The sequence below is a fragment of the Conger conger genome, chromosome 14 (genome assembly GCF_963514075.1).
Source record: "Conger conger chromosome 14, fConCon1.1, whole genome shotgun sequence".
Lineage (NCBI taxonomy): Eukaryota > Metazoa > Chordata > Actinopteri > Anguilliformes > Congridae > Conger > Conger conger.
This window is the reverse complement of record NC_083773.1, coordinates 38640353-38664522: the sequence shown is the minus strand read 5'-3', so window position 1 is coordinate 38664522 and position 24170 is coordinate 38640353. Positions and strand designations below refer to the sequence as shown.

The window sequence follows — 24170 nt, the reverse complement described above, 5'->3', positions numbered from 1 at the left end:
ATTCCTCATACCTGACACTGCACACTTTATACTGCATTTATCACACCTCACACCTGACACTGCACACTTTATACTGCATTTTACACACCTCACACCTGACACTGCACACCTGACACTGCACCCTTTACACTGCACTTTACACACCTCACACCTGACACCTGACACTGCACACTTTACACTGCACACTTTATACTGCACTTTGCACACCTCACACCTCTACATGTTGCATGACCGTTGATCTGAACAATTTCTCTAAGCCGATGACATGAAGCAGGCATTTCCCTGGTAAAACCAGCTGCTTTGTTGAAATCCAGCCCCCAGGCTTCCACATTTATAAATGTGAACTGATAGAGGGAAGTAGTACACAGATGGCACCAGGTGTGTGGGAGAACCATCAGCTTACATCACAGTCATGGTCAAACACACAACTGTTTGCTCTTCTCTTGTTGTGGCAAGGTCATATCATGGCTTCTCCAGACGGCAGTTATTTTATTCATAATTAAAGTCTTTGTATTTTATTAATAATTAAAGTCTTCGTATTTGTTCTCTTGTATTCATCAGACAGGAATTGGGCCCTCAGGACTAATCATATTTTGGCTAATAAATCCATGTAATCATGCTTCTTTCCCAATCAACCCCTCTGGTGAGTGTAGAGTTATATTTTTCTTTGTGTTTCTGACCTCGGCATGAGGGTTTTCACCCTGTGTGCATTGTTAGGTTTTTCTCTTTATAGCACATCCGGGACTGTCAGTACCTTATGCTGCATGATGTGTACTTTTACATTACATTACATTAATGGCATTTGGCAGACGCTCTTATCCAGAGCAACGTACAGTTGATTAGACTAAGCAGGAGACAATCCCCCCTGGAGCAATGCAGGGTTAAGGCTGTGCGGATCTTATAATGGCTACACTGATCAAACCACCAACCTTGAGGGTCCTAGTCACGTACCTTAACCACAGGACTTGCTTTATCAAACCGGTCGGCATGTGGCAACCCTGCTGGATATTGTTTAAGATGAGCATTTTAGTATATATGTTCTTTTCATTTCCAGAGATTCAGCTTCCTGCAAATTCTTGTCAGAATTTCCGTTCTTTGCTTGAGATACTTCAAGTGGCTATTATAACATTGTTAAGTGGTCCATACACAGTTATCGTAATGTTTTAAGGGTTTGTCCATGCACCATAAAACGTAATGTTGTTAAGCGGTCCATATGCAGTTACTGCTTACTGCAATGTTGTTGAGCAGTCCATACAGAGTTATAGTAATGTTGTTAAAGTGGTCCATAGGCAGCTACCTTAATGTTCTTCAGTGGTCCATAGGAAGCTACCTTAATGTTATTCAGTGGTCCATAGGCAGCTACCTTAATGTTCTTCAGTGGTCCATAGGCAGCTACCTTAATGTTCTTCAGTGGTCCATAGGCAGCTACCTTAATGTTCTTCAGTGGTCCATAGGAAGCTACGTTAATGTTCTTCAGTGGTCCATAGGAAGCTACCTTAATGTTCTTCAGTGGTCCATAGGAAGCTACGTTAATGTTCTTCAGTGGTCCATAGGAAGCTACCTTAATGTTCTTCAGTGGTCCATAGGAAGCTACCTTAATGTTCTTCAGTGGTCCATAAGAAGCTACCTTAATGTTCTTCAGTGGTCCATAGGAAGCTACCTTAATGTTCTTCAGTGGTCCATAAGTGGTTACCCGGATGGAGTACCAATTGAATGCAGTGAGTTCAAAACTAACGGCACTTGGTCAGAATCCTGCTTCAAATCCATACAAATGAATCACTATATGTAGTGATTCATTTGTGCTGGAGCAAGATGCTATACTTTTGCTCTCAGGATCAGCACCTCTGTGTGGCTTTAATATGTCTGTATGTACATATATATATATATCCTACCATTGCAATATATGTATTTTGTGCATTAGCGTAGCATGTTTTTTAAAGTGGTAATTACATGCGTGCCATACGGCTGTGTGTTGTGTGTACGTCCCAAGCTTATTTCCTTCCCCACACATGGCTCCTGTCTTCCGCTGTGCTGCCTATGAGCATGTGTATGAACTTCTATAAACTTCTATAAACTGTATGAACTGTGTATGAACTGTGTGTGAACTGCATATGAACTGTACATGAAGGCATAGTTGTATAAACACCCTTAATATTCTCCCACATCCTGAGTCTGGTCATGTTTAGGCAAGAATCTACTGGTTTTGGCTTTGGTCCTCTGCCGATGGAGTAAACCTGGCTGCCAAGCCACTTGTTGAACAAATGGAGTGGAAAACTGTTAGGATCTCTCATGGTTACAGTCACTGATAACATCTATTCTCTTACTCTTCGACGAACATCCACAAAGGTTCAGTGCATAGCAACAGAGTGAAAAAAATTGTTATTATTAGAACTGGGTATTTCTCCATTTAGTTCTCTTTTCTATGTAGGAGTTTGAAAATGAACTCTATTTGTGTGGTGAAGTGATATGAATAATGTCAAATATAATGAACTCACACTTTTTTATACTTCCATGCAGATGGCAGCAGAATTGCACTTTTCCATTATCCAGCCCCCAAATCCCAAATGATGGACTTTAATCAATGTAATATTTGTTCTTACCTTTTTAAAAATCCTTGATAAGCATCTTATCGGCTAGCTACCATTATTAGACTCAAGTCGTGTCCATTTGTATCAAAAAGGCATTGGTGGCCAACAAAATGGAATGTTAATTCAAAATAATTTTGGTGGGAATGCGTGAAAACCCTTCCCACACCAAAACAAACTCCTTCCAGCTGAAGGTGAATAAACTGTGGAAATGAAATTATAACTCGGAAAATATGCTGAGCTAGGTTTCTGTTATTCCCGCCTTCCATACCTGGTCTTGCACACCATCGCACGTGAATCTTTGAGTGCTGTGTCTGTCGCTTTCACAGTTGTTATTAGCTGCATTCTGTCTTGCCACATCGTGTGGGAAAGTGGCTATTTCTGCCCTGGAAAGACGGCTGGGTGCCCGTAATAGTTTCACACCAAAACCTGTGCTTAGTTGCAGAAAAGGAAAAACAAAGGAATTTGGGTATACAGCGTGAAAAGGGTTTAGTTTGTGGCCACCATGGTGAACTTAAGCTACCATGACTATTGATTAACCAATACTAATGCATCGTGTAAAAGTGTCATTTTAACTGTGCCCACTCTGTAATTTCGGTTGCTGATGCATTAACACCATGCAAAAAGACAAACATATGATGCAATCATATATAATTATTCTCATAATGAAAATAACAGTAAAGATCCTAATAAAACGCACTTCAAAAATGAATAACCATTTAAAATAAGTGTCCAACCGACACCACTTTCTTGTTAATGTTCCGTTTTCCATGTTGAATTCTTCTTAGTGTTTAATTAAAGATGTTTTCGAGTCCTTGCTCAGCTCACCATGGAAATCAATGTATCATTTGCTCATTAGGTAGGATATCGAAAAGTATAGTAAGGTAACGTTTTGCCAAATAAACCATGTCTAACTACCTCCGATGTACTTGACATTGCTACAATTGCAGCCGCAACAGTTTGGCCCCGTTCAGTAAACAACTTTTTTCCCAAGTTACCAAGAATCCAATGCAAGAAGCGTAACTTTGTGTACCATAATGCACCGAGGTACTTAGTTGCCATTTTTGTCCAAAAGCAGCCAAAAGTTCTGTGGAAATGACTCAGTAGGCCTTTAACATGGAAGGCTAGATGAGATGCAGTCATGCCATACAGTGCTTATCCAATTAACTGCATCCTCCCACTGCATGTGTGCATGTCTGTGTGTGCGTATGTATGTGCACGTATGTGTGTACCCGTGCGTCTGCGTGTGCATGCATGTGTGTGTGTGTGTGTGTGCACGTGTGTGAGTATTCCCTTGTTTGTGTGTGTGTGTGTGTGCGTGCGGGTGCGTGCGTGCATGTAAACATGCCTGTGTGTGCACGTGTGTGTATGTATGTATTTATGTGTGTGCGTGTGTATGCATGTACGTGTGTGTGCCTGGGCGTCTGCGTGTGCATGCATGTGCGCATGTGTGTACATGTGTGTCTATGTGAGTGTGTGTGTGTATGTGCGCATGCGTGTACATGTGTGTCTATGTGAGTGTGTGTGTGTATGTGCGTGTGTGTGTACATGTGTGTCTATGTGAGTGTGTGTGTGTATGTGCGTGTGTGTGTACATGTGTGTGAGTGTGAGTGTGTGTGTGTATGTGCGTGTGTGTGTACATGTGTGTGAGTGTGAGTGTGTGTGTGTATGTGCGTGTGTGTGTACATGTGTGTGAGTGTGAGTGTGTGCATGCATGTGCGCATGCGTGCGTGTGTTTGTACATGTGTGTCTATGTGAGTGTGTGTGTGTATGTGCGTGTGTGTGTACATGTGTGTCTATGTGAGTGTGTGTGTGTATGTGCGTGTGTGTGTACATGTGTGTGAGTGTGAGTGTGTGCATGCATGTGCGCATGCGTGTGTGTGTTTATGTGTGTCTGTGTGAGTGTGAGTGTGTGTGTGTGTGTGTGTACATGTGTGTGAGTGTGAGTGTGTGCATGCATGTGCGCATGCGTGTGTGTGTTTATGTGTGTCTGTGTGAGTGTGAGTGTGTGTGTGTGTGTGTGTGTGTGTGTGTGTGTGTCTATGTGAGTGTGAGTGTGTGTGTGTGTGTGTGTGGGCAGCAGCAGAGATGTGGAGAGCTCAGCGCTCAGTGACTCATTCTGTCTTTATGGTTTTTCCACTCCCCTGATGTCATCTACCCCCCTCTTCTCTCTCCTCTTCTCTCTCCTCTCTCAATCTCGCTCTCTCCTCTGCTCTATCCCTCCCTCTCACTTGCTCTCTCCAGCCCTCTCTTTCTTTCTCTCACTCGCTCACTCTCTCTTTCTCTCACTCGCTCACTCTCTCTCTCAGGCATGCTGTTACTGCTGCAGACCAGCACAGCCAAGGTTGGCAGCTTTTAAACCAGCGCAATCAGAATCAAACAAAACAATTAGAAATGTGGGAAATGAACACTGTATTTTCTAAAATGCTATGCTTTGGGCAGGTGGCCATGCAGAATTAATTTCACTGAGAAATACCTTGCAGACTTACAAACACAGACACACACACACACACACACACACACACCTCACACTCTATATCTCACTCTCTCTCTCTTATTACAGGAGATTGTTATACAATTTGTTTTCACCATGTAGAAATGACAACACAAAAGTGTACAACACATTTTTTATACACAGTGCCCCTAATTTCCGGGGCGTAATGTTATTATGTGGAAAGGAACATAGTAATGTTATTGTATGTACATGAAGGTAGTTTATATTTTGTAACTTGTTGCGTGTCTTTTGCTTCCAATGACTGCTTGACGTCTGTGACACATAGACATGAACAGGTGCTGGGTATCGTCTCTGGTGATGCTCTGCCAGGCCTGTACTGTATAGTCAGCAGCTGCCTGTTTTTGGGCCAGTTATCTTTAGTTTTTTCTCTTCAGCATATGAAGCGCATGTTCCACTGGAGTCAGAGCAGGCCAGTCAAGAATTCACTCATTCAAAGTACCACTCGTACAAACAGATTTGTGCTTAAATGGCTAATACGGATGCAGTTAATCTCATCAAGTCAATATGGGAGCAGAACTATAGCATAATATGCGCTATACCAGTACTGCATAGCATATACTATAGCATAGTATGCGCTATACCGGTACTGCATAGCATATACTATAGCATAGTATGCGCTATACCAGTACCGCATAGCATATACTATAGCATACCTCCTTAGGTCCTTAGTGGATACATGGAGGTGTTGTAGGCCCCTGAAGCTAAGGCCAAGACCACAGGAAGAGGACTCTGGCAGTTCAGGACTATGCCTTTCGGACTGTGTAGTACACATACACACACATGCACACTCACTCATGCACACACACACACACACACACACTCTCACACTCACTCATGGACACACACACACACTCACACACACACATACATGCACACACACACACACTCACACACATACATGCACACACATACATGCACACACACACACACACACACTCACACACATACATGCACACTCACTCATGCACACACACACACACATACACACAGAGTGGTGCATATCCGCAGAACTGAAGGGGAGTGAATGCAGTGGGCATGATGGGGAGGCAGCACTGCTGAGCAGAAGCTGCTGTAGATGTGCGATGAGGCTCTATGTGTCACTGTATGCTGCATTATAAAGAGTGGAGGAAGGCTCTAGCGCCCCACTGCCTGCCATAGCCATTTTGGGACAAAATCGGCAGATGGCAAGGCGATGTTTGCCTCTGAACAGAAAACGGCTCTAATTTAGACCACTGAATGACTTGTTTTTTTAGCTGTACTGGATGTTCCCAGACTTCATAAAAGCCTTACCAGTGTAGTCGGCTAGTGACTAGTTTTAAAGCACTACTATAAAGGATCATTGCACTGGGTCCAGATTTGTTCAATTAAACAGCATTTTTATTTGCAATATATCTTGCAGGCTTTTTGTTTTGCCCTTTATATCATTACAGGCTACGGTACAATACAGATTATTGCGGTTTTGACTACCATTCATGTGACTGTGCATCAGTTGTTCACTGATATTGAGTTGATTTTGTTGCATTCTGTTTTTGTTTCTGTTTTAGCAATAGGTTACAGGTATGCCAATAATATCCCTCATACCCCAAGCGGCTTTGTTTTCTGATATATCTGTTAAATAAATGTTCATTTTTTATGACTTTTCTGTTCAATTCTTGTACGATGTGTGCTCAGGGGAGTGAGGGCGAGAGATGACGCACATACGCACGTCTTATTATAAGCACACTGGTGCATTGTCTCAAGTGTAGTGTGCTATGTATATCAAAATAGCATTGTGTTCTATGGAAATGCCCCCTCACGGGCATACGGTGTTTTGATTATAAATAAAATGGTCAAATTAGCACCTGTCGCAAGGCTCGTGATGTGTTTACCGTAAAAATCCAAGATATTTCAGTTCGCAATTATATCAGCGAAATGATTTTCATTATGTGCACCGCATATAGGCATGCGGAAGGTTGAATGGCACTTTAATTGCTCTCTCACAAAAACTCACAAAAAACTGCACAAAGACAGAATTACTTTTAAATCGTGGACATGTAAGCCTACTGCAGTTCACGCTGGAATTTATGATGTAATACACGATGATTTCCACCTAAAAAAAAAAAAAATAATAATAATATATATAAATATATTTGTAAAAGCTAAATGTCTGAGACCCGTTGCCCCTGGGAGGATTTTGAGTCATTTTCCATTGCGATGTTCCTGAGAGAGTTTTGGGGTCAGTGGTCGCCCATTATGCTTTCTGGCCACGCGCAGACGTTGATCTTTCGTTGAATCGTTTCCACCGGCATATTGGCGGGTTATGCCGCTCCGCATACCATAAGGTTTTAATGAGCAGACAACCGCGTTGTACCCTTTGACTCGCAGGGGTTCGGTGACGCTCCAGTACCGCTTTGCGTCGTTCATCCTGCCCTCTCTTTCTAACTGGAGGAGGGTTAACGACGAACCAGGATGGCGAGACGAGTAGAGCAACACTGTGTGCAGTCTGCGGCGCGGCTGAACTGCGAAGAGGCGGCAGGTGCGACGGCAGGAATCGTCATCCTCTCAGGACCTGGATAACTTTGAATCCGAGTTCATCCTTCAGCAGACCGAATCGAATCGTGCTCCGATTTGACTGCGATTTTATTTTTCTCACGGCTAATTGTAGTTGATTTGAGACGGGAAAAGAAATAACGCAAGACAAGGTTTGCTAAAAACGAATTGAGGAAAAAAATGAGGCGACATGACACGATTGATTATTAACAGAAATGTATTTGTCGATAAACGTTGGACACGTTTTCCAGTCGCGAGTATCCTAAATATATTTCATTGCGAGGAGAAAGACGGACAAATTTCTTATGGGAATCGAGCAGTTTAAGATGACAATATGAGTATTTGTATCATTTATTGATATATTTTAAGAACAACAGCCTGGTGTTTTATATGGACTCTTTTTAAAATGAATTTATTGATATCCGTACGTGTATTGGTTTGGGTTCGTTTGGATTTACTGATCGCTCTTATGCCAGGATTGTGACAGATGCCATGAATGTGCATCTGCCAGCGAGCGCTAAATAGCTTTCTGATTTTTTTTTTTTCAGAGCAGGAAGAACTGCAATGTGTTGGATGAGTAGCCCACACGAAAGCCGCCTTTGAGAGCGGGCTGAGAACATCGGAGAAACAGTGAAAGCAATTTGTGGACTCCCCATATCACTGACGAAGTTAAGTGGACAAGAGTCCCTGGCTAACGCTTTTGACTGCATACGGGGTGAAGGTAGGCGACGTATTCCTCTCGTCTTTTTTCTTTTTTTTGCTTCTGCAGCAAGAACAAGTGCGCGAGACCTTTATACGCGGAACTGAAAACACGAGATTGCATATAGGTTATTTAAATATTACCCTACATATGAGCTTTTTTGATTATTTGTGAGTGATTTATGATATTGGCCCGCCCTTCGTCAACATGTGAAATGAAAAAGTTTGTGTTCTATTTTTTGTTTTGAGACGCGGGAGGCGAAGACGAATTTAACGCAATTTCAGAAGCAGTGCGCTTCGGGAGACGGGAGTCGGACCCTCGCAACTTACCGACGCAACTTGACGTGTCTAAGTTACCGAGAGGACGAGGCATACGCAGGACGCGGGACATGCATTTTTCTTGAAAACAAGCAAAATATACGCGCAGAGAGGCAAGTATGTGGTTGGTAAAGACTACTGGAAAGCGCATGACAGACAGATAAGGTTTGAACGAATGAATCAGTGAATTAGCGGTGTAGATGGTGAGGGGGACGAACAGAGAAGGAAGATTTACTGGAGAGCGTTGCGGGCTAACGGATGCGGTGTTGAGGGAAGGAGAAAAACAGCAGTGTTAGGGGTGTACTGCCTCGGAAACAGATATGAAATGAAATAGACTTTTTCCTTAATACTGACGGCTGCAGAAAATAATATTTATGGGGTGAAGAGGGGACAAGTCTTCGGCGCACAAGCGGGCCAAGTTCCGTTTGTTAAAACCCACATCTACCCAACCCCTCTAGATATGTAGAATAACAATCTGCTAATCATTGAGAATTCATCTTTTTCATCCCATCCTACCTCTGATGTGCGGGAACAGATGTTCTGTGTGGGACGGGTTGATGGAGACCGTCTTTGGACACGTTTCTCTTGCAGCGGGACTTGTTTGCCTCCTGGCAAACTCAGGAAACGAACCATTTTAGCCAATCGAGAAGACTGAAACTGTTCTCCAAAAACAATATAGTCTGTTGGTCGATAAATGCAGAGACATTTGGCGGATAATGTAATTTACCTGTTCTCTTCATCATCTTTCATGTCCTTTTATCTTGTACAAAACATTGCAAGCATGACAAAACTGAACTTACTGTAGTCTGTCTGCACCCCTCTGACCTCTCCACCAATCAGAGCCCCCCCTATCTGAGCCTGTTTTTCTGGAGGGCAGATTGTTAGGGTGGATGAGCAATGTTTATGGAAGCTGCCTCTGGAAAGCAAAGGAGAACATCATGGAGGGGGAATGTCTCTCTTTCACCCCTTTTAGAATCCTGTGGCTGGATGGATATTTTGTTCACCAACTGAACCACAAAAACAAAATGTCCAAAATCACCTGCCCTCCATCCTTCCCAACCCTGAATTTATCTCCCATGAGCTTGTCACTCTCTCACAAATGAAGATGGAGAGCTAGTAAACAGTGGTCATTTTGGTTGAAACTATGACTCCTCAAACTTCAGAATGACATTCTTGGGGACCTCATTGCTGTGGATGTAGAAGAGCACTCAGCCCCTTGTCTCCTTCCTGGTCTCTTGGTCAGTAGAAGTCTGTAGATTGTAACCAAGGGAATATCACTTACTCTGCGAATACCATAACTTGGATCTGAGTCACAACAAACCTCCCAAAACAGACTTCCAAGGGTAGGGGTGTGAAATTAGAGTTTTGTCATCCTTCAGAACCTGTCCAAAAATTCTTCTCCCCCCCACTTATTAGTGGGGGGGAGGAGGGACTAATAACTGTGGATCGAGTTCTGAATTTCTACAAAGGCTCAAATTGGTGCCTGGGGGCCCCGGCCATGGAAGCTGGTCAGGGGAGCCCTGAGAGCCCCAGCCGGGCTCTAGAGTACCTCCTGGAGCTCAACAACATCATCGAGAGCCAGCAGAAGCTTCTAGAGTCCCAGCGTCGCCGCATCGAGGAGCTGGAGATCCAGCTGGACCGGGTGAGCCAGGAGAACAAGGACCTGCGCCTGGACCGTCACTCCCGCGTGCCCGAGCCGGCCGGCAACGCCCCCCACCCCGCCGGCCCCGCCCAGACCGCCAACCCTCCCGGCCCCGCCCAGGCCCCCAACCCGCACAAGACCAGCACGGGGTCGGGCCCCGCCCCCCCGCCGCCGGCCCTGGGGCGCGAGCGCCGCCCCCATGCCCGGCTGACCCGCGGCCTCTCCTGCGGCTCCGCCGGCGCCGAGCGGGAGCGTCTGGACCGGGCCGACAGCCCCGGGTCCGCGTCCGCCACCTGCCCGTCCAGCGCCCGCCACCGACAGTGAGTCCCCTTACCTTCCCCCCGGCTGCTCTTCTGCTGTCCTGCCACTGCAGTAACCTTCCTGGTTTTACAGCTAGGAATTACTTCTTGGTTCTTCCACTAGAGAGCTAATTGAGATTCGGTGTGGGTTATAGCCTCTTTTGTCGATGATAGTCCTTAATGGACTACTGTTTCCGTTCTTCCTGTAGAAAGCTAAGATTCGGTGTTGCTTATAGCCTCTTTTGTAGATGATTGTTAAGGCTAGCATAGCTTAAAGTTTTGGTTCTTCCAGTAGAAAGTAAATTTAAATTTGGTGTTGCTTATGGCCTCTTTTGTAGATGATATTTTAGGCTAGCATTCCTTAAAGTTTTGGTTCTTCCAGTAGAAAGTAAATTGAGATTTGGTGATGCTTATAGCCTGTTTTGTTGATGATAGTTACAGCTAGCCAGGGGCATGCGCTCATTGTGGCGAGGGGGGGTGCTCATCATTGGCCAAAATCTTTTTTGCTTTGCATGTAGGTTATTTGCATCTAGTATAATTGCACTCAATGACACTGCTTTCATAGCGTGACGGTGTGCTAATTGGAAATTTGGGTTGTGCTTCAGGTGCCGTTCGGAACATCGTGAGCAAACACGGTCTTCCGAACACAGGAAAGTTGTGTCATTATTTATCGTTTTATCTATAGCCTAATTATTGGTCCAATTCACAAAAATCTTACGTTATTTAGTGTCATGTAAACCACATTCCTCAGGAGAAAACTACCATTAGCTGCTGGTGGAAGCGGCCCCTTCTCCGTGTTCTGTTCGGAACACAGTGAGTCTACATTAATATACTAATGTTGAATATGCTGCACGCCACCCCCCCACGAGAGGTTGAGTTACAATTCCTGCGCACGCCCCTGATACTAGCATTCCTTATGGTTTCAGTTCTTCCAGTAGAAACCTGAGATTCAGTGTTGCTTGTAGCCCCTTTCTACCTGATATCTAAGGCTAGCATTGCTTATGATTTCAGTTCTTCCAGTGGAAAACTAAGTTTTGGTGTTGCTTATAGCCTCTTTTGTAGATGATAGTTAAGGCTAGCATTCTTTAAAGTTTTGGTTCCTCCACTAGAAAGCTAATTGAGATACGATGTTGCTTATAGGCTCTTTTGCAGATTATGAAAGGCTAGCGTTCCTTAAGGTTTCAGTTCTTCCAGTAGGGCTCTAGGTTTGGCACCAGCAATGTGCTGTCTATGATATGCACAGTGTGAGACATGAGTATCTGCTGTTACAAATTTCAAATAACTTTTGTTTCAGGGAAATGTCATTTTTGCTCTGCAGTAAAAAATCAGAGGAATGATTTTATCTGACAGGTGTAGATTGCAGCACCTGGTTTTGGCATTTGTGTTAGAGGACCAAATCTTAAAATGGAATTGCAACATGTTATTTAATGAAGAAAATGTAGCAATTATTTTGAACATGATATTATTATGTACAGTTTGGTTTTGTGTGTGAATCTACTGTCTTGTAATGGACTGTACACTTGGTTGATCACTCCATCTCTTTGAAGGAATTTATTTGCTGAAACTTCAGTAACCCTTATTCCTTTTTCTCCCTTACTGCTATATTTCATGACACATCAGTGACACATACATGTAGCTCTATACTGAATATGGTTTAATCTGACAATGTGAACAAGTAATAATAAAAACCAGGCTGTATGCTCGTATGGTATAGTACAGTATAGTATAGTTGACTAGCTCGATGGATGCAGCAGCAAACTGAATTATATGAAAATGTGGTATTTTATTGTATAACATGTTGACATTGTTTTTCTGTTCATTTACAAGTTCATATATATGTTTAACATATCTGTTTTAAAGCTCTGCTTGTATTCCAGTGTTCTCTACTCTGAATTTATTTCCATGATATTGGGACATAATTTTAATGAAATTATGGATCGGGTGGTCACATGTGAGACAGGCATTGGGGGAAATGGGTGTTTCATCTTTTTGCACATATACAATATGGACAACTGTTTTTGGTTATTGTCTTTCTTTTCCCAATCGTTTTTTGATTGAGTAATAGCAGGGCTTTTTTAACCAATGAAAGCAAACAGAAAAGGTATAGATATTCAAGAAGGAATTCACACAAAATCTTCAGACATGTTTTTATTATCTGCAGCTGATAGTACAAACAGCCTGGGCTGCGGTACTGTGTTTGACAAAATGGCGCCCTGGAGAGTTACAGAAATGACTCCCGATGATGTAGGCGGGTTGAGCTCCTGCCAGTTGTCCGGTGCAGGTCCTCTGCCAATCAAGCAAATTGGTTTGTCAGGACAATGTTTCCATCCTTTAAAGCTGACCTTGAAAGACGGTGCACACCGCCATTTCTGTGGTTTCCTTTGGTCCTGCTCCTTTATTCTTTGTCTGTGATGTCTGAGATGCTGATGGAGTGCCCTGTCGAAATGATGGGAAATGTAGTAAATCAGAAGAAGCTTTTGTCAAATGCGACAGAATTTTCTACTTTGGAAAAGCAATGAATATACAGTAGATTTAGTTAGACTAATAAAACAACAGATCTAATGCCAATATACAAATTTAATTGGGTTGTGAATTTTCTATTCAATGAAAAGTTGCCAGTTTAAAGGTAATCTCAGTTTGTCTCCCTGTGTATGCAGTGTTACATTGCTATCCACTGCGGATGTGGAAAACTGCGGCTTAGTGATAACTCTAAAAGGGAGAGCACATCACACAAACGGCAGGATACATGTGGACTTAAGATACCTCCAAACTGCTGATTAGCAACAAAAACGCGGTTAGTAACTTACTATGTTATTTTCTCTCTGATGACGAGTCTAAGAAAAAAAAATGCAGTTTTCTTTCTCAGAATGTTTTTGGAAAACAGCTTTTGAATTGATACTCTGGGCAACACTGGTTATTATTTATTTTGTAATGCTATGCTAAAGCCACCCCCCACACCATGTCAGTGTTCAAACACCAGTGCCCGGCTGATCTTCGCTGTCTTGTCTTTGGTTGCCTGGCAACACTGTTTTTCCCTTGTACTCTTAGTCATCAGTAATTAATTTAGATCATTGGTTTGTGGGAAGATGATGTTTACAAATACAGCGGAGTTTGATGTGCCGGTTCTACAAGAGACAGTTTCAAGGGTGGTTAATAAAAGAGCACACAAATTTATGATGGTGACAAGAGGCCATTTAGCCCATATAGGTTCATAAATTACCTGCTGTTAGTGCTGTATCTAGTATTGCATTAATCACAGTGTGCAAACCCCGGTGTAGCAGCAGCTGAATTCATAAAACATCATCACTCAGTTTTCTAATAAAGACGAAGGTACCATTTTAAAAAAAAGTAGCGCATCTTGTCATCGGTGAAATGATAATTCTCGCTCCTCACCAATTTTCTATCTCAGGTTTGTCAGGAGATCCATCTGAGTGATCTTATGCCAGCAAAATTGTAATTGTATTTCTGCTTTAATATTTTCAAATAAAAATGCATGACTCGTATCATGATGGTGCATCAAAAAGAGATTAAAAAGTAACTCGATTTGGTGTAAAGGCTGGCAGCTGTCATAGGTGATTATGGGATATTCTTGTTTGACTAGTTTTGGAACAAGAAATTGTGTTCAGTATTTGCGTAACTGAACCATGGTTGTGCAGGAAGAGCAGAATCTTACAGCCCAGCTGGTATGTATTATCTGTGATTGTGTGCCTGATGTTCAACTGTTTTCAGTGATAATTTAGAAATAGTCTGATTTGAAAACAATCGGGTGAGGTGTTGTAGTGTGTAATCATATCAGTAGTAACCCTGTAAACGTGTGAATGAAGGTGCTTCCCTGAGAGTGTGTACTGTATTGAAATAAAGATAATATTCACTCGGTTAGCTCTTTATTAGGTAGACTTGTACACCAACTTATATTAGCCAATCATGTGGCAGCAACTAAATGCATGAAATAATGTAGATGTGGTCAAGAGGTTCAGCTGTTTTTCAGACCAATGTCAGAATATGGAAGATTGTATGTATGATTGTTGGGGCCGGACAGGGTGTTTGAAACTGCTGATCTTCTGGGATTTTCATGCACAACAGTCTCTACAGTTTGCAGAGAATGGTGCGAAAAACAAAAAACATCCAGTGAGCAGCAGTTCTGTGAACAAAAATGCATTGTTAATGAGGGACATCAGAGAAGAAGGGCCAGACTGGTCAAAGCTGACAGGAAGGTAACAGTAATGAAAATAACCACACATTACAACAGTGGTGTGCAGGAGAGCATCTCCGGAAACACAATGTGTCAAATCTCTAAGTGGACAGGCAACATCAGCAGAAGATAAAAAGAAAAAAGAAAAAAAATAAGTCTAATAAAGAGCTAATAAAGTGCTCACTGGGTGCAGTTTTGCTGGAATGCTCATTAGAAAAGATGCAGAGAAAAATAAACTGTTAATGTAGTTTAGCAGATCATTGAAGAAGAGAGAGTGTGTGTATGTTTGCGTGTGCTGGGGTGGGGTGGCGCAAACACAGGGTACGTGGGGGGTAAATGCGGGGTACTTTAGCTGCACCAAAAGGATGGCCAGGTTGCAGTCGGATAAGCAGTACCGAAAAAAAGAGTTTGGAAAATAGTCTTGTGGAGAGATGAGACCAATATTGACTTGTATCAGAGTGGTAGCTCTCAAAGCAACACCCCTCATCTGGGAAACATGGTGGTTGGGGGTGATATAGTTTGGGCATGTATTGCTGCCACATGTGCTGGCTCACATGGCTTCATTGATAATGCAGCCGTTCATAGCAGCAGCAGTGTACAAATGGACTCAAATGCTTCTAAACTCATTAGAAGGTCCTTCATCCCACAGCGAGGCAATGATCCCAAACATACTGCAATGCTCTTTCTTCCTAATGATGATGAAGCCCAATGTTGGGCCGATGTGTCTGACTGCTGTTTCGTAATTCTCAGCACCTCTGGTCCTCATGTAACAGACTGTAAAAACTAAATCAAAACTAGATACTGAAAGACTTATGCGTGCACTAAGGAAGCGATTGGATGTACCTGACAAATCAGAAATGAGAGCTGAGAAGCCAACTGTCCGATTACTTTTGGTTCCCTAAAATGGGGAGACTGTGTATACAAAGAGTCATTCTTTCATGGATTACCTGATGTATACCCTCGGAAATTGTGCCACTGTCCAAATAGTTATGGACTGCACTGCATTTGTGTGAGACAATTAGAGAGAGAGAGAGAGAGAGAGAGAGAGAGCATCCTACTGTGTGTGTGTGTTTGTGTGTGTTTGGGTGTGTTCGAGTGTGTATGAGTGTGTTTGGGTGTGTGCAAGTGTGTGTGTGTGTCTGTGGGTGGGTGGACGTGGTCATTTTCAGTTGAATCAGTAAAATGTGGATCTATGTATAAGTGAGGTTATTGTAGTGCATTTAGTGTGGGAGGGATGTGTTTAAAAATCCACGCAGAGTAAAATTGTGCTTGTGCGTGGTTGTGTGCACACATGCGCATGTGTGTCAGTGTGTGTGGGTGAGAGACAGGAGTAGAGGTGGCACTGAGAGACCCTGACTTCTGCTGTATTTCATCTTTTGAATTTGGAGAGAAAAAATAAAATTTAGTGAAAAGAAGCCGGGAGAGTTTCTCCTTATTGGCTGTTTCTCTCTTGTGGTTCAGCAAGCTGATTTCCTGGCAGTTCGGCCTGGAGGAGTTTAGTTCTGGAAGCTCATCATCTACTGACGGCCAAAATGCAGCAAAAACCTGCAGTCCCACAGCCTTCATAACACCTTACTGTGAAACTACATTATGCACACTCCCTTACCTATTGTGTAACTGCACTATGCACACTCCCTTACCTATTGTGTAACTGCACTATGCACACAGCCTTACCTATAGTGTCACTGCACTATGTACACCCCCTTAACCTATAGTGTCACTGCACTATGTACACCCCCTTAACCTATAGTGTCACTGCACTATGTACACTGCCTTACATATAGTTCCACTGCACTATGTACACTCCTTTACCTATTGTGTAACTGCACTATGTACACTCCTTTACCTATTGTGTAACTGCACTATGTACACCGCCTTTCCCGTAGTGTGTAACTGTACTATGTAACACCCCATTATCTGCAGTAACTGCGGTTTGGCAGTTTCCTGTTTAGCGCATACCGAGGTTCATTGAGGGACTGGATGGCTGGTTGTACCTGGTCACTCAAGGCCCATTGTAGCCCTGTATTTCCCCATCAAGCATTTCACCTCGTGTTGAGTTTGGGCTCTCATAGACTGTCCTTCAGGTGGGAGGTAGGGTAGTTGTGGCTAAATCCTGTGTTTCTGTCAGCATGCCTGAGGCAATAACCTGTCCTCTGTGACAGCTTAGAAGTGCTAGTAAACCCTGTGCAGCTCTGTCACTAGAACAGAGCAGTGGAGTTAGAGTTGACGGATCGAAGGAATGAGGGAGGAGGAGAGATTGAGGGAGTGGGGGAGGTGGAGAGAGATGGAGAAAGTGAGGTTGCCAGGCTTTAGGGTGTTTCCCCCCCACGAGTGAAACAGGGCGATAAGGGAACAGGCTAATTCTGCAGACACAAAGGTGACTCAGTATGATGTTGTCACTAAATACAAAAGGCCTGGGGCTGCAGCTCCATAACCTGGCTTTGAGTGCCCTGCTTAATTACTGCAGAATTATTCCTGAGATTCTCATCTGTGGGTGGATCTCTCAGGCGCAATATGTTTGTTTGTTTGTTTGTTTACCTGAAGTACAGGAAGAAAGAGAGAGGAGAGAAAGAAAGAAGGAGTAGAACAGAGAAAGAAAAAGGAGTGGAATAGAGAAAGAAAAATAGGAGTGGAATAGAGAGGAATAAGCAGTGTATGAGCGTTAGACCTACCTGTGGATTTTGGTTAATGGTATTTCCTTTCGAATGGGTTTGTCACGATTACAGCAGAGGATTTTTGACAGAAATATGACTGATTCGTTTTCCGTTCACCACACCCTGGTGAGGAGGTGTGCTGGAATCGGCCTCTGAAGGACACACAGAACTGAAAAAAATACCAAGGACAGAGTGAGAGAGGGAGGGAGAGGTATAGAGAGAGAGAGTGAGGGAGGAGAGGTATAGAGAGAGAGTGGGAGGGAGAGGTATGGAGAGAGAAGGAGGGAGAGGTATAGAGAGAGAGAAAGCGAGAGGTATAGAGAGAGGGAGGGAGAGGTATAGAGAGAGAGAGGGAGGAGAGGTAGAGAGAGAGTGGGAGGGAGAGGTATGGTGAGGGAGGGAGACATATAGAGTGAAGAGAGGAGGGAGATGTATAGAGAGAGAAGGATGGAGAGGTATAGAAAGAAGAGAGAGGGAAGAGAGGTATAGAGAGGAGAGGTATAGAGAAGTGAAGAGATGGATAAAATGAAACCATATGTTTAAGCAAAGGCTATCATTACTAGTGGATCGAAGGGGGGTTGGGAGTTAGAAAGAGAGGAGATTGCATGTGTAAGTGTGTGGGAGGGTGTGTGAGAGAGAGGAGATAGAGCAATGCGGAGTGTGTGTGTGTGTGTGTGTGTGTGAGAGAGAGAGATACACCGCCTTTTAACATCCTGAACCCCTCCAGCCTGCACTCAGGAATAGAAGGGACGTTCACCTGTAACAGTGCAGGTTCAACAACCTGCCCTCACTGTACAACCAAGCCATTCAACCCCCAGTCTCTCACTTCATTTGTTATTTGTAGGCGATTCTTCAGGGTGAGTTCGATTAGCAGAACGAGAGGGCACAAATGGAAATTGGCAAAGGAGAAATTCTGTGCAGATATTAGGAAGTGTTTTTTCTCACAGCGAGTGGTCAATGTGTGGAACAGCTTGCCAGGACATGGAGTGGAGGCAGAAACACTGGGGGGTTTCAAGACCAGGCTTGATACAGTGTTAGATACTTTTTAGGTTTCAGGCAAACGAGGCAGTAGTTACACTTAGGGGTAGGAAAAGGCAAGCATTGCTGGGCTGAATGGCCTGTTCTTGCCATTACCTTATGTTATGTTATATATATAGTTTAATACCTTTCACAGTTTTGTTTTCCAATTTGGGTCTGCTTATAAATATATAAATATGTTTTCTGTGATGTGTGATTTTGGTTGTTTTCTCATGCCAAGACCTTGGAGTGACAGAAATATAAATAAAAAGCCTTGGAACACGCTATGTGTTGGCTGTGTGTGATAAAATATAAGAATTTCACTTAAGTTTTTTCTCTTTTTTGTGTCTTTCATTTCAGTGCACACATATGAAATGGAATGAAATGACTTTCATGGTTTGTTCATGTAGCTCAGACATGAGCAATGGCTTCATGGTGAAGGTAACGGCAGACTAAAGTCATGAGTTAAAAACCGAGAGGGAAAATCAGCCAGAAAATGATTAAGTCTCTGGTGGTTAATAAGCATTCATCGGTTGAAGCAGCTGATTACAGTTAACCCACCTCACTTCTGTCTGAATTTCTGATTTTGAGGTGCTCGCTCTACCAAACCTGCTCCGATAAAACCAGGGTTTGGGGCCGCAGCGGAACCAGGGTTTGGAGGCTCTTGCTCTACATAACTGTGCACAAGTTAGAAAGACATTTGACCTAATATGACATCATATGCTCTGCCATCTGGTCACAGCTGATACGTCATGTGCATGACAGCGTTATGTCAGCCTTATGGGGAGGGGTTCAAGTAAAGTGTTGCCATAAGCCAACATACAGTAGCCATACAATAATCCACATCTGACAGCAATCAAATACCCCGCACTGTGTCTGGGCCCTGTGCTGTCTGTCCCTGTGATTTAGGGTTTCAACATTTTGAGAATATTCAGGAGTGGAAACTTCCATGGTAAATGTTTCCAGGAATTTCAGAAAGTGCCTGGGAATTTCAGAAAGTTTCTGGAATTTACCAGAAATTTTCAGAACCATTGCAGCTTTATATAGATTCTTGTTTTAGTTGCCTGGTAACAGCACCTCTGCAGCACTTGTAATGATTTGTTTGCTCACTGGTCACTGTTGGATTCTTTTTTCTCCCAACTCGGATTGGAGAGTCCCATGACTATGGCTGTTTCTCCGTTCCCCTGCCCTGCAGGTGGAAAGCATTAATAATAGATACTTATTGGCTGTTATTGTGGATTTTTAAATACAGCGGTGCATTAGTAATGAGCCCGAGACCCCTCTGCAGTTACGGACTAAAGAGATATTTCCCCGGGGTTTTTCTCAGTCATGGCAATAGCTGTCTGCCGAAGTGTTCTTTTCCCTTGTTTTATTTTGCAGTGCATTTTATTCACTGATTGTTGGATCCTGTATGCATTGTAATATAAAGTTTATTTTCTACTTTGACCACTGCTAATGCTTCATGTAACTCGTAAATGCATATAATTATATAATACAGAACTATACAATGCCCTCCTGAATTATTGGCACTCTTTGTAAAGATGAGCAGAAATTACTATAATGTATTGTGTTTAAATTATTTTATGTCTATGGCTAAAGTATTTGCTGTTTATAAGCCTCAATGTTCTTAGCCTCAAAATATGAGATCAGTAAAACTATTTTTTAAAATCTTTGTAAAAAGATAACATTTTTATAACGTGTCACAATTATTGACAGCCCTTGAAATTCAACAAAATCGAATTAATGTATATTCCCATTCATCCATTGAGGCTTTCTGTGATTTTCAACAACTTTGCTGTGACTGCTCGGTGACTTAAGTCAATATTTTCCATGACAAATACCCAGCCTTAATCATAATTGCATAATAATATTGGGCTCAGACTGCAGCACTGTCTCATGCACCAAATTGTGATCTGTTTCTTCCAGGGTAGGGTTTACTGAAGGATTATGACTACTTTTGGGAGCACTTACACTGAGTAATCGGTTTTGCGGTCTTCGTCAGATTTACTAAAAGGTCGCAATGTGTTAAAATGATTAGGTTATAATTAGGATGTGATTTCTGCGGTCTTTCCTTTTGAGAAAGTAGAAACTCATACCTGTTGGATATGAGTCATGAGCTCAGATTTGCTTTCAGGCACTCAGATAATATGGAAATATTTGCTAGCTATTACTTGAGTTTGCTGTTTGCCAATGCTAGCTAGCTTGCTTTTTTGGTATTATGTGAGAAATAATTTCATATAACATTAGTTCATTGTTATCTTCTGTAGTTCGCTAGTTTGGATTCCATGTTACCTAGGTATAGCTTTTTCAGTAAAACTGGGTAGCACTAGTACTGCCTAGGCTAGGCAGTAGGCACATACCCAGCTAGAACTCCTACTGTAACAGTTCTGACTTCAAGTTCTAGACAGCTTGGTTGTGCAGTCAAAAGATGGGTTCTGGATAAAAATCTAGGTCCAATAAATATCTATATTGAATGTTACGGCTGATTGAACTCTCAGGATCTAACAATGCAGCACATTTACCAGTTCCACTTCTGCGTTGTCAGGCATGGGTGAACCCATATAGTTTCTGCCAGGCATACTTCCCCTTAGCTACACCAGGGTCGGGCTAAACCAGCTCACCTGGACCTGTTTTAACTTTATTTACCTTCCCTTCTCTGGACACACTTCCTGTTCTCTGCACACTTCTTATTTTTCCTTATTTGTCCTTTCCTGGTATGTTATGTTGGTTTTGTTTCTTCAGCTTTCTCGCTCAAACTCCTCTCCCACTCACTCTCCTCCACCTCTTCCCCCCTGATTCTGCTCTCTCTCTTTTCTCTCTTTGCTGAATCCACTCTCTCTGCCCCTCTTCCTCTCCTCTTCTCTCACCTTGTGCCTCCCCTCCCTCTCTCCCTTTCCCCATCTCTCCATCCCTCCTGCCCCGACACCCTGCTCTGTGCAGATGACAGATGGTGTATCTGTGTGTGTTCCTCTAAATCTCTTTGACAGTCAAGTTCACAGAGAGGAGGTCCCTCCCTCCCAGTTTACTTTGCTTGATTGGCATCAGAAAAACTGTTTGTGTTGTATGGCATAAACAAGCAAACAGCATGCTAAGAGTGGCCATTTTGATTGGAATTATGAAAAACAAACAGAACTACAAACATACAGTACATGCATACCTAGCTATACCTGTATATGCTGGGATGTACATACAAGACATGGTTAAAACAACAATTATTGTCATAGTGATAATAAGATGGGTCTTATTATAATTATTGTCATGAATAATAATAATAATGAAAACTCATTGTTATTTTGAAAGACTGCGCTACCATTAGTATATCAAAGGCCCACATCCTTTAAACCACAAATAAAATAATCTGTACCACTGTTTTATGGATCCTGCTTTGATATAACCTTAATCTCTGGACGCTACTTTCATCCTGCTTTGATATCACGCTAATTTCATGCAAATAAATTTAGGAGGAGGGGGGAGTTGTCACTTTGCGGTTTTCTACAGAATAGGACAAATGAATGTCATGTCTCGTTGCCCCCTCCTTCCCTTTCTCCGTTCTTGGGGGTCATTTGCTTTTTGGGTACGTGCCCTGTTGTGTTTTGGCTAATAGTGGAATAGGAGTGTGTAATGCCGTTCGGTGAAAAGCTTCACAGATTTGAGCCCTTGTAACACCTGTACCCGGTAGTATTAGCGTGACTGCGGTTAGACGTTAGCGTGACTGCGGTTAGACGTTAGCGTGACTGCGGTTAGACGTTAGCGTGACTGCGGTTAGACGTTAGCGTGACCGCGGTTAGACGTTAGCGTGACCGCGGTTAGACGTTAGCGTGACCGCGGTTAGACGTTAGCGTGACCGCGGTTAGACGTTAGCGTGACCGCGGTTAGACGTTAGCGTGACTGCGGTTAGACGTTAGCGTGACTGCGGTTAGACGTTAGCGTGACTGCGGTTAGACGTTAGCGTGACTGCGGTTAGACGTTAGCGTGACTGCGGTTAGACGTTAGCGTGACCGCGGTTAGACGTTAGCGTGACTGCGGTTAGACGTTAGCGTGACTGCGGTTAGACGTTAGCGTGACTGCGGTTAGACGTTAGCGTGACTGCGGTTAGACGTTACACGCCCCGTTTGTCTGCTGCCTCTGCTGTCCACTCACCGAGTAGCGGCTTCGCTCCGGTAGTGCCAAATACCGTTCTGCTTCCTGCTCCATCTGGATTTCATTACTGCAGCATTGGTACTCTGCGTTCCTGCATCCATTCAGCCTGTAAATATTCGGGCAGAGACTCTGAAATGAACTGCAATCAGGCTTGGTTGGAAGTGAACACCGTTGGGAAGGAACTTCTTGCAGCAGTGCGGCGTAATAGCAGCAGGCTTGAGTTGCTGGAGCAGCGCGGCCATTGTACCCTTGAGCAAGGTACTGGAATTGCTTTGTAAATATCCAGCTGTACAAATGGATTGTACATAAAAATGTACTCTGGTGTAGTCCCTCGGGGGTGAGAGCGTGTGCTGTGTGCTGTAATGTAATCTCGGCTCTCCGGAGGCAGGGCTGGTTCTGTATTGGACACACGCGCAGCCTCGTATTGTAACGTTTGAAGTTCCATCTCTGCCATTGATGAAGTTCGACGCCTTCGCATTTGCCCATTCTGTATGAATATTCTCGGAGAGATTACAGTACATTACATTACATTACATTACGTGGCATTTAGCAGACGCTCTTATCCAGAGCGACGTACAACAAAGTGCAAATCAAACACAAGTGCAAAAGTGGACCTGAGAGGACAGTACAGTTCCGAGTCCTAGTGTAAACAGATGAGGCTTTACAGGTGGGGATTTCAATTTTTTGGGAATCAGGAAGAGCTTTGCATTTGGGGAACAGAAATGAGTGTATCCCACCGTCGCTGTGCCTTTTGAACCATGGAAGCAGTACTGGGGAACATGTTTCTGTGCATATGTGCACATCTGAGCGAGATTAATTATGTTGACCCGAGTTTAATCCCCATTGTCCCAGGAGTTGGTGATTACTGCTGTATACATGATCCATTGTAAACTTGCCTGTCTGTTCCAGAGTCTCTCTCACAGTGGGTAGACTGCCGTTCAGAGTGCAATGCCTGCTGGGATGTGCCTTGGCTCTCGTCTCAGAAAGCATGAATTATTATGTTTAAAAATAGGCACTGGTTCTGCTGACTTAAAGGTACAATAGGTAATTTTGGACTTCTAACGGTCAAGAGAGGAATTGCAGCAACAAGCATCCTGAAACCACAACACTGTTTATCCTTCCCCCTTCTCTGACGTTGAATCACCCTTGACACCATTGGCTGTGACAATTAGAACCAATTTTCAACCAATGAGCTTGAATTATTGTACAGCTATACAATATTTTGGTACAATGTCGGCTCGTCAACTGTATATTTTGAAACCCAAATTTAAACACAGGCAGAGGGTGAGTCAACATGTCAGTGAGCCTTTTTCAATGGTAGGATGGGTTTAACAATGGTCTTGTAACAGTATCGGTATTTTTAGTTGGCTAGGTAAGCAGTGTTTGGATAGTTAACTTTGGTCACTTTTGCTCTGTTTGTTTGTTTCTTTGTTCTCAAAAAAAAAAAGGCCCTCGTCCTTATCTTTGTTGTACAGGTAGCAGTTGAAATTGTACTTCCCTCTAGGGTCTTTCAGCGAACTTATCCCTGGTTATGGGTATGCACTTTGTTGTACGTCGCTCTGGATAAGAGCGTCTGCCAA

General features: G+C 43.2%; 1 protein-coding gene across 1 annotated transcript in view; it reads left to right on the top strand.

Annotated features, from left to right (window-relative positions):
* The first annotated feature begins 7597 nt into the window (after positions 1-7597).
* Positions 7598-24170, top strand: part of iqsec2b (IQ motif and Sec7 domain ArfGEF 2b) — a 93118-nt gene continuing 76545 nt past the window's right edge. The window contains 2 exon segments of the mRNA XM_061219349.1: positions 7598-7781; positions 8178-10608. Of these exon segments, the coding sequence (XP_061075333.1) occupies positions 10145-10608 (464 nt within the window). The 5' untranslated portion in view covers positions 7598-7781; positions 8178-10144.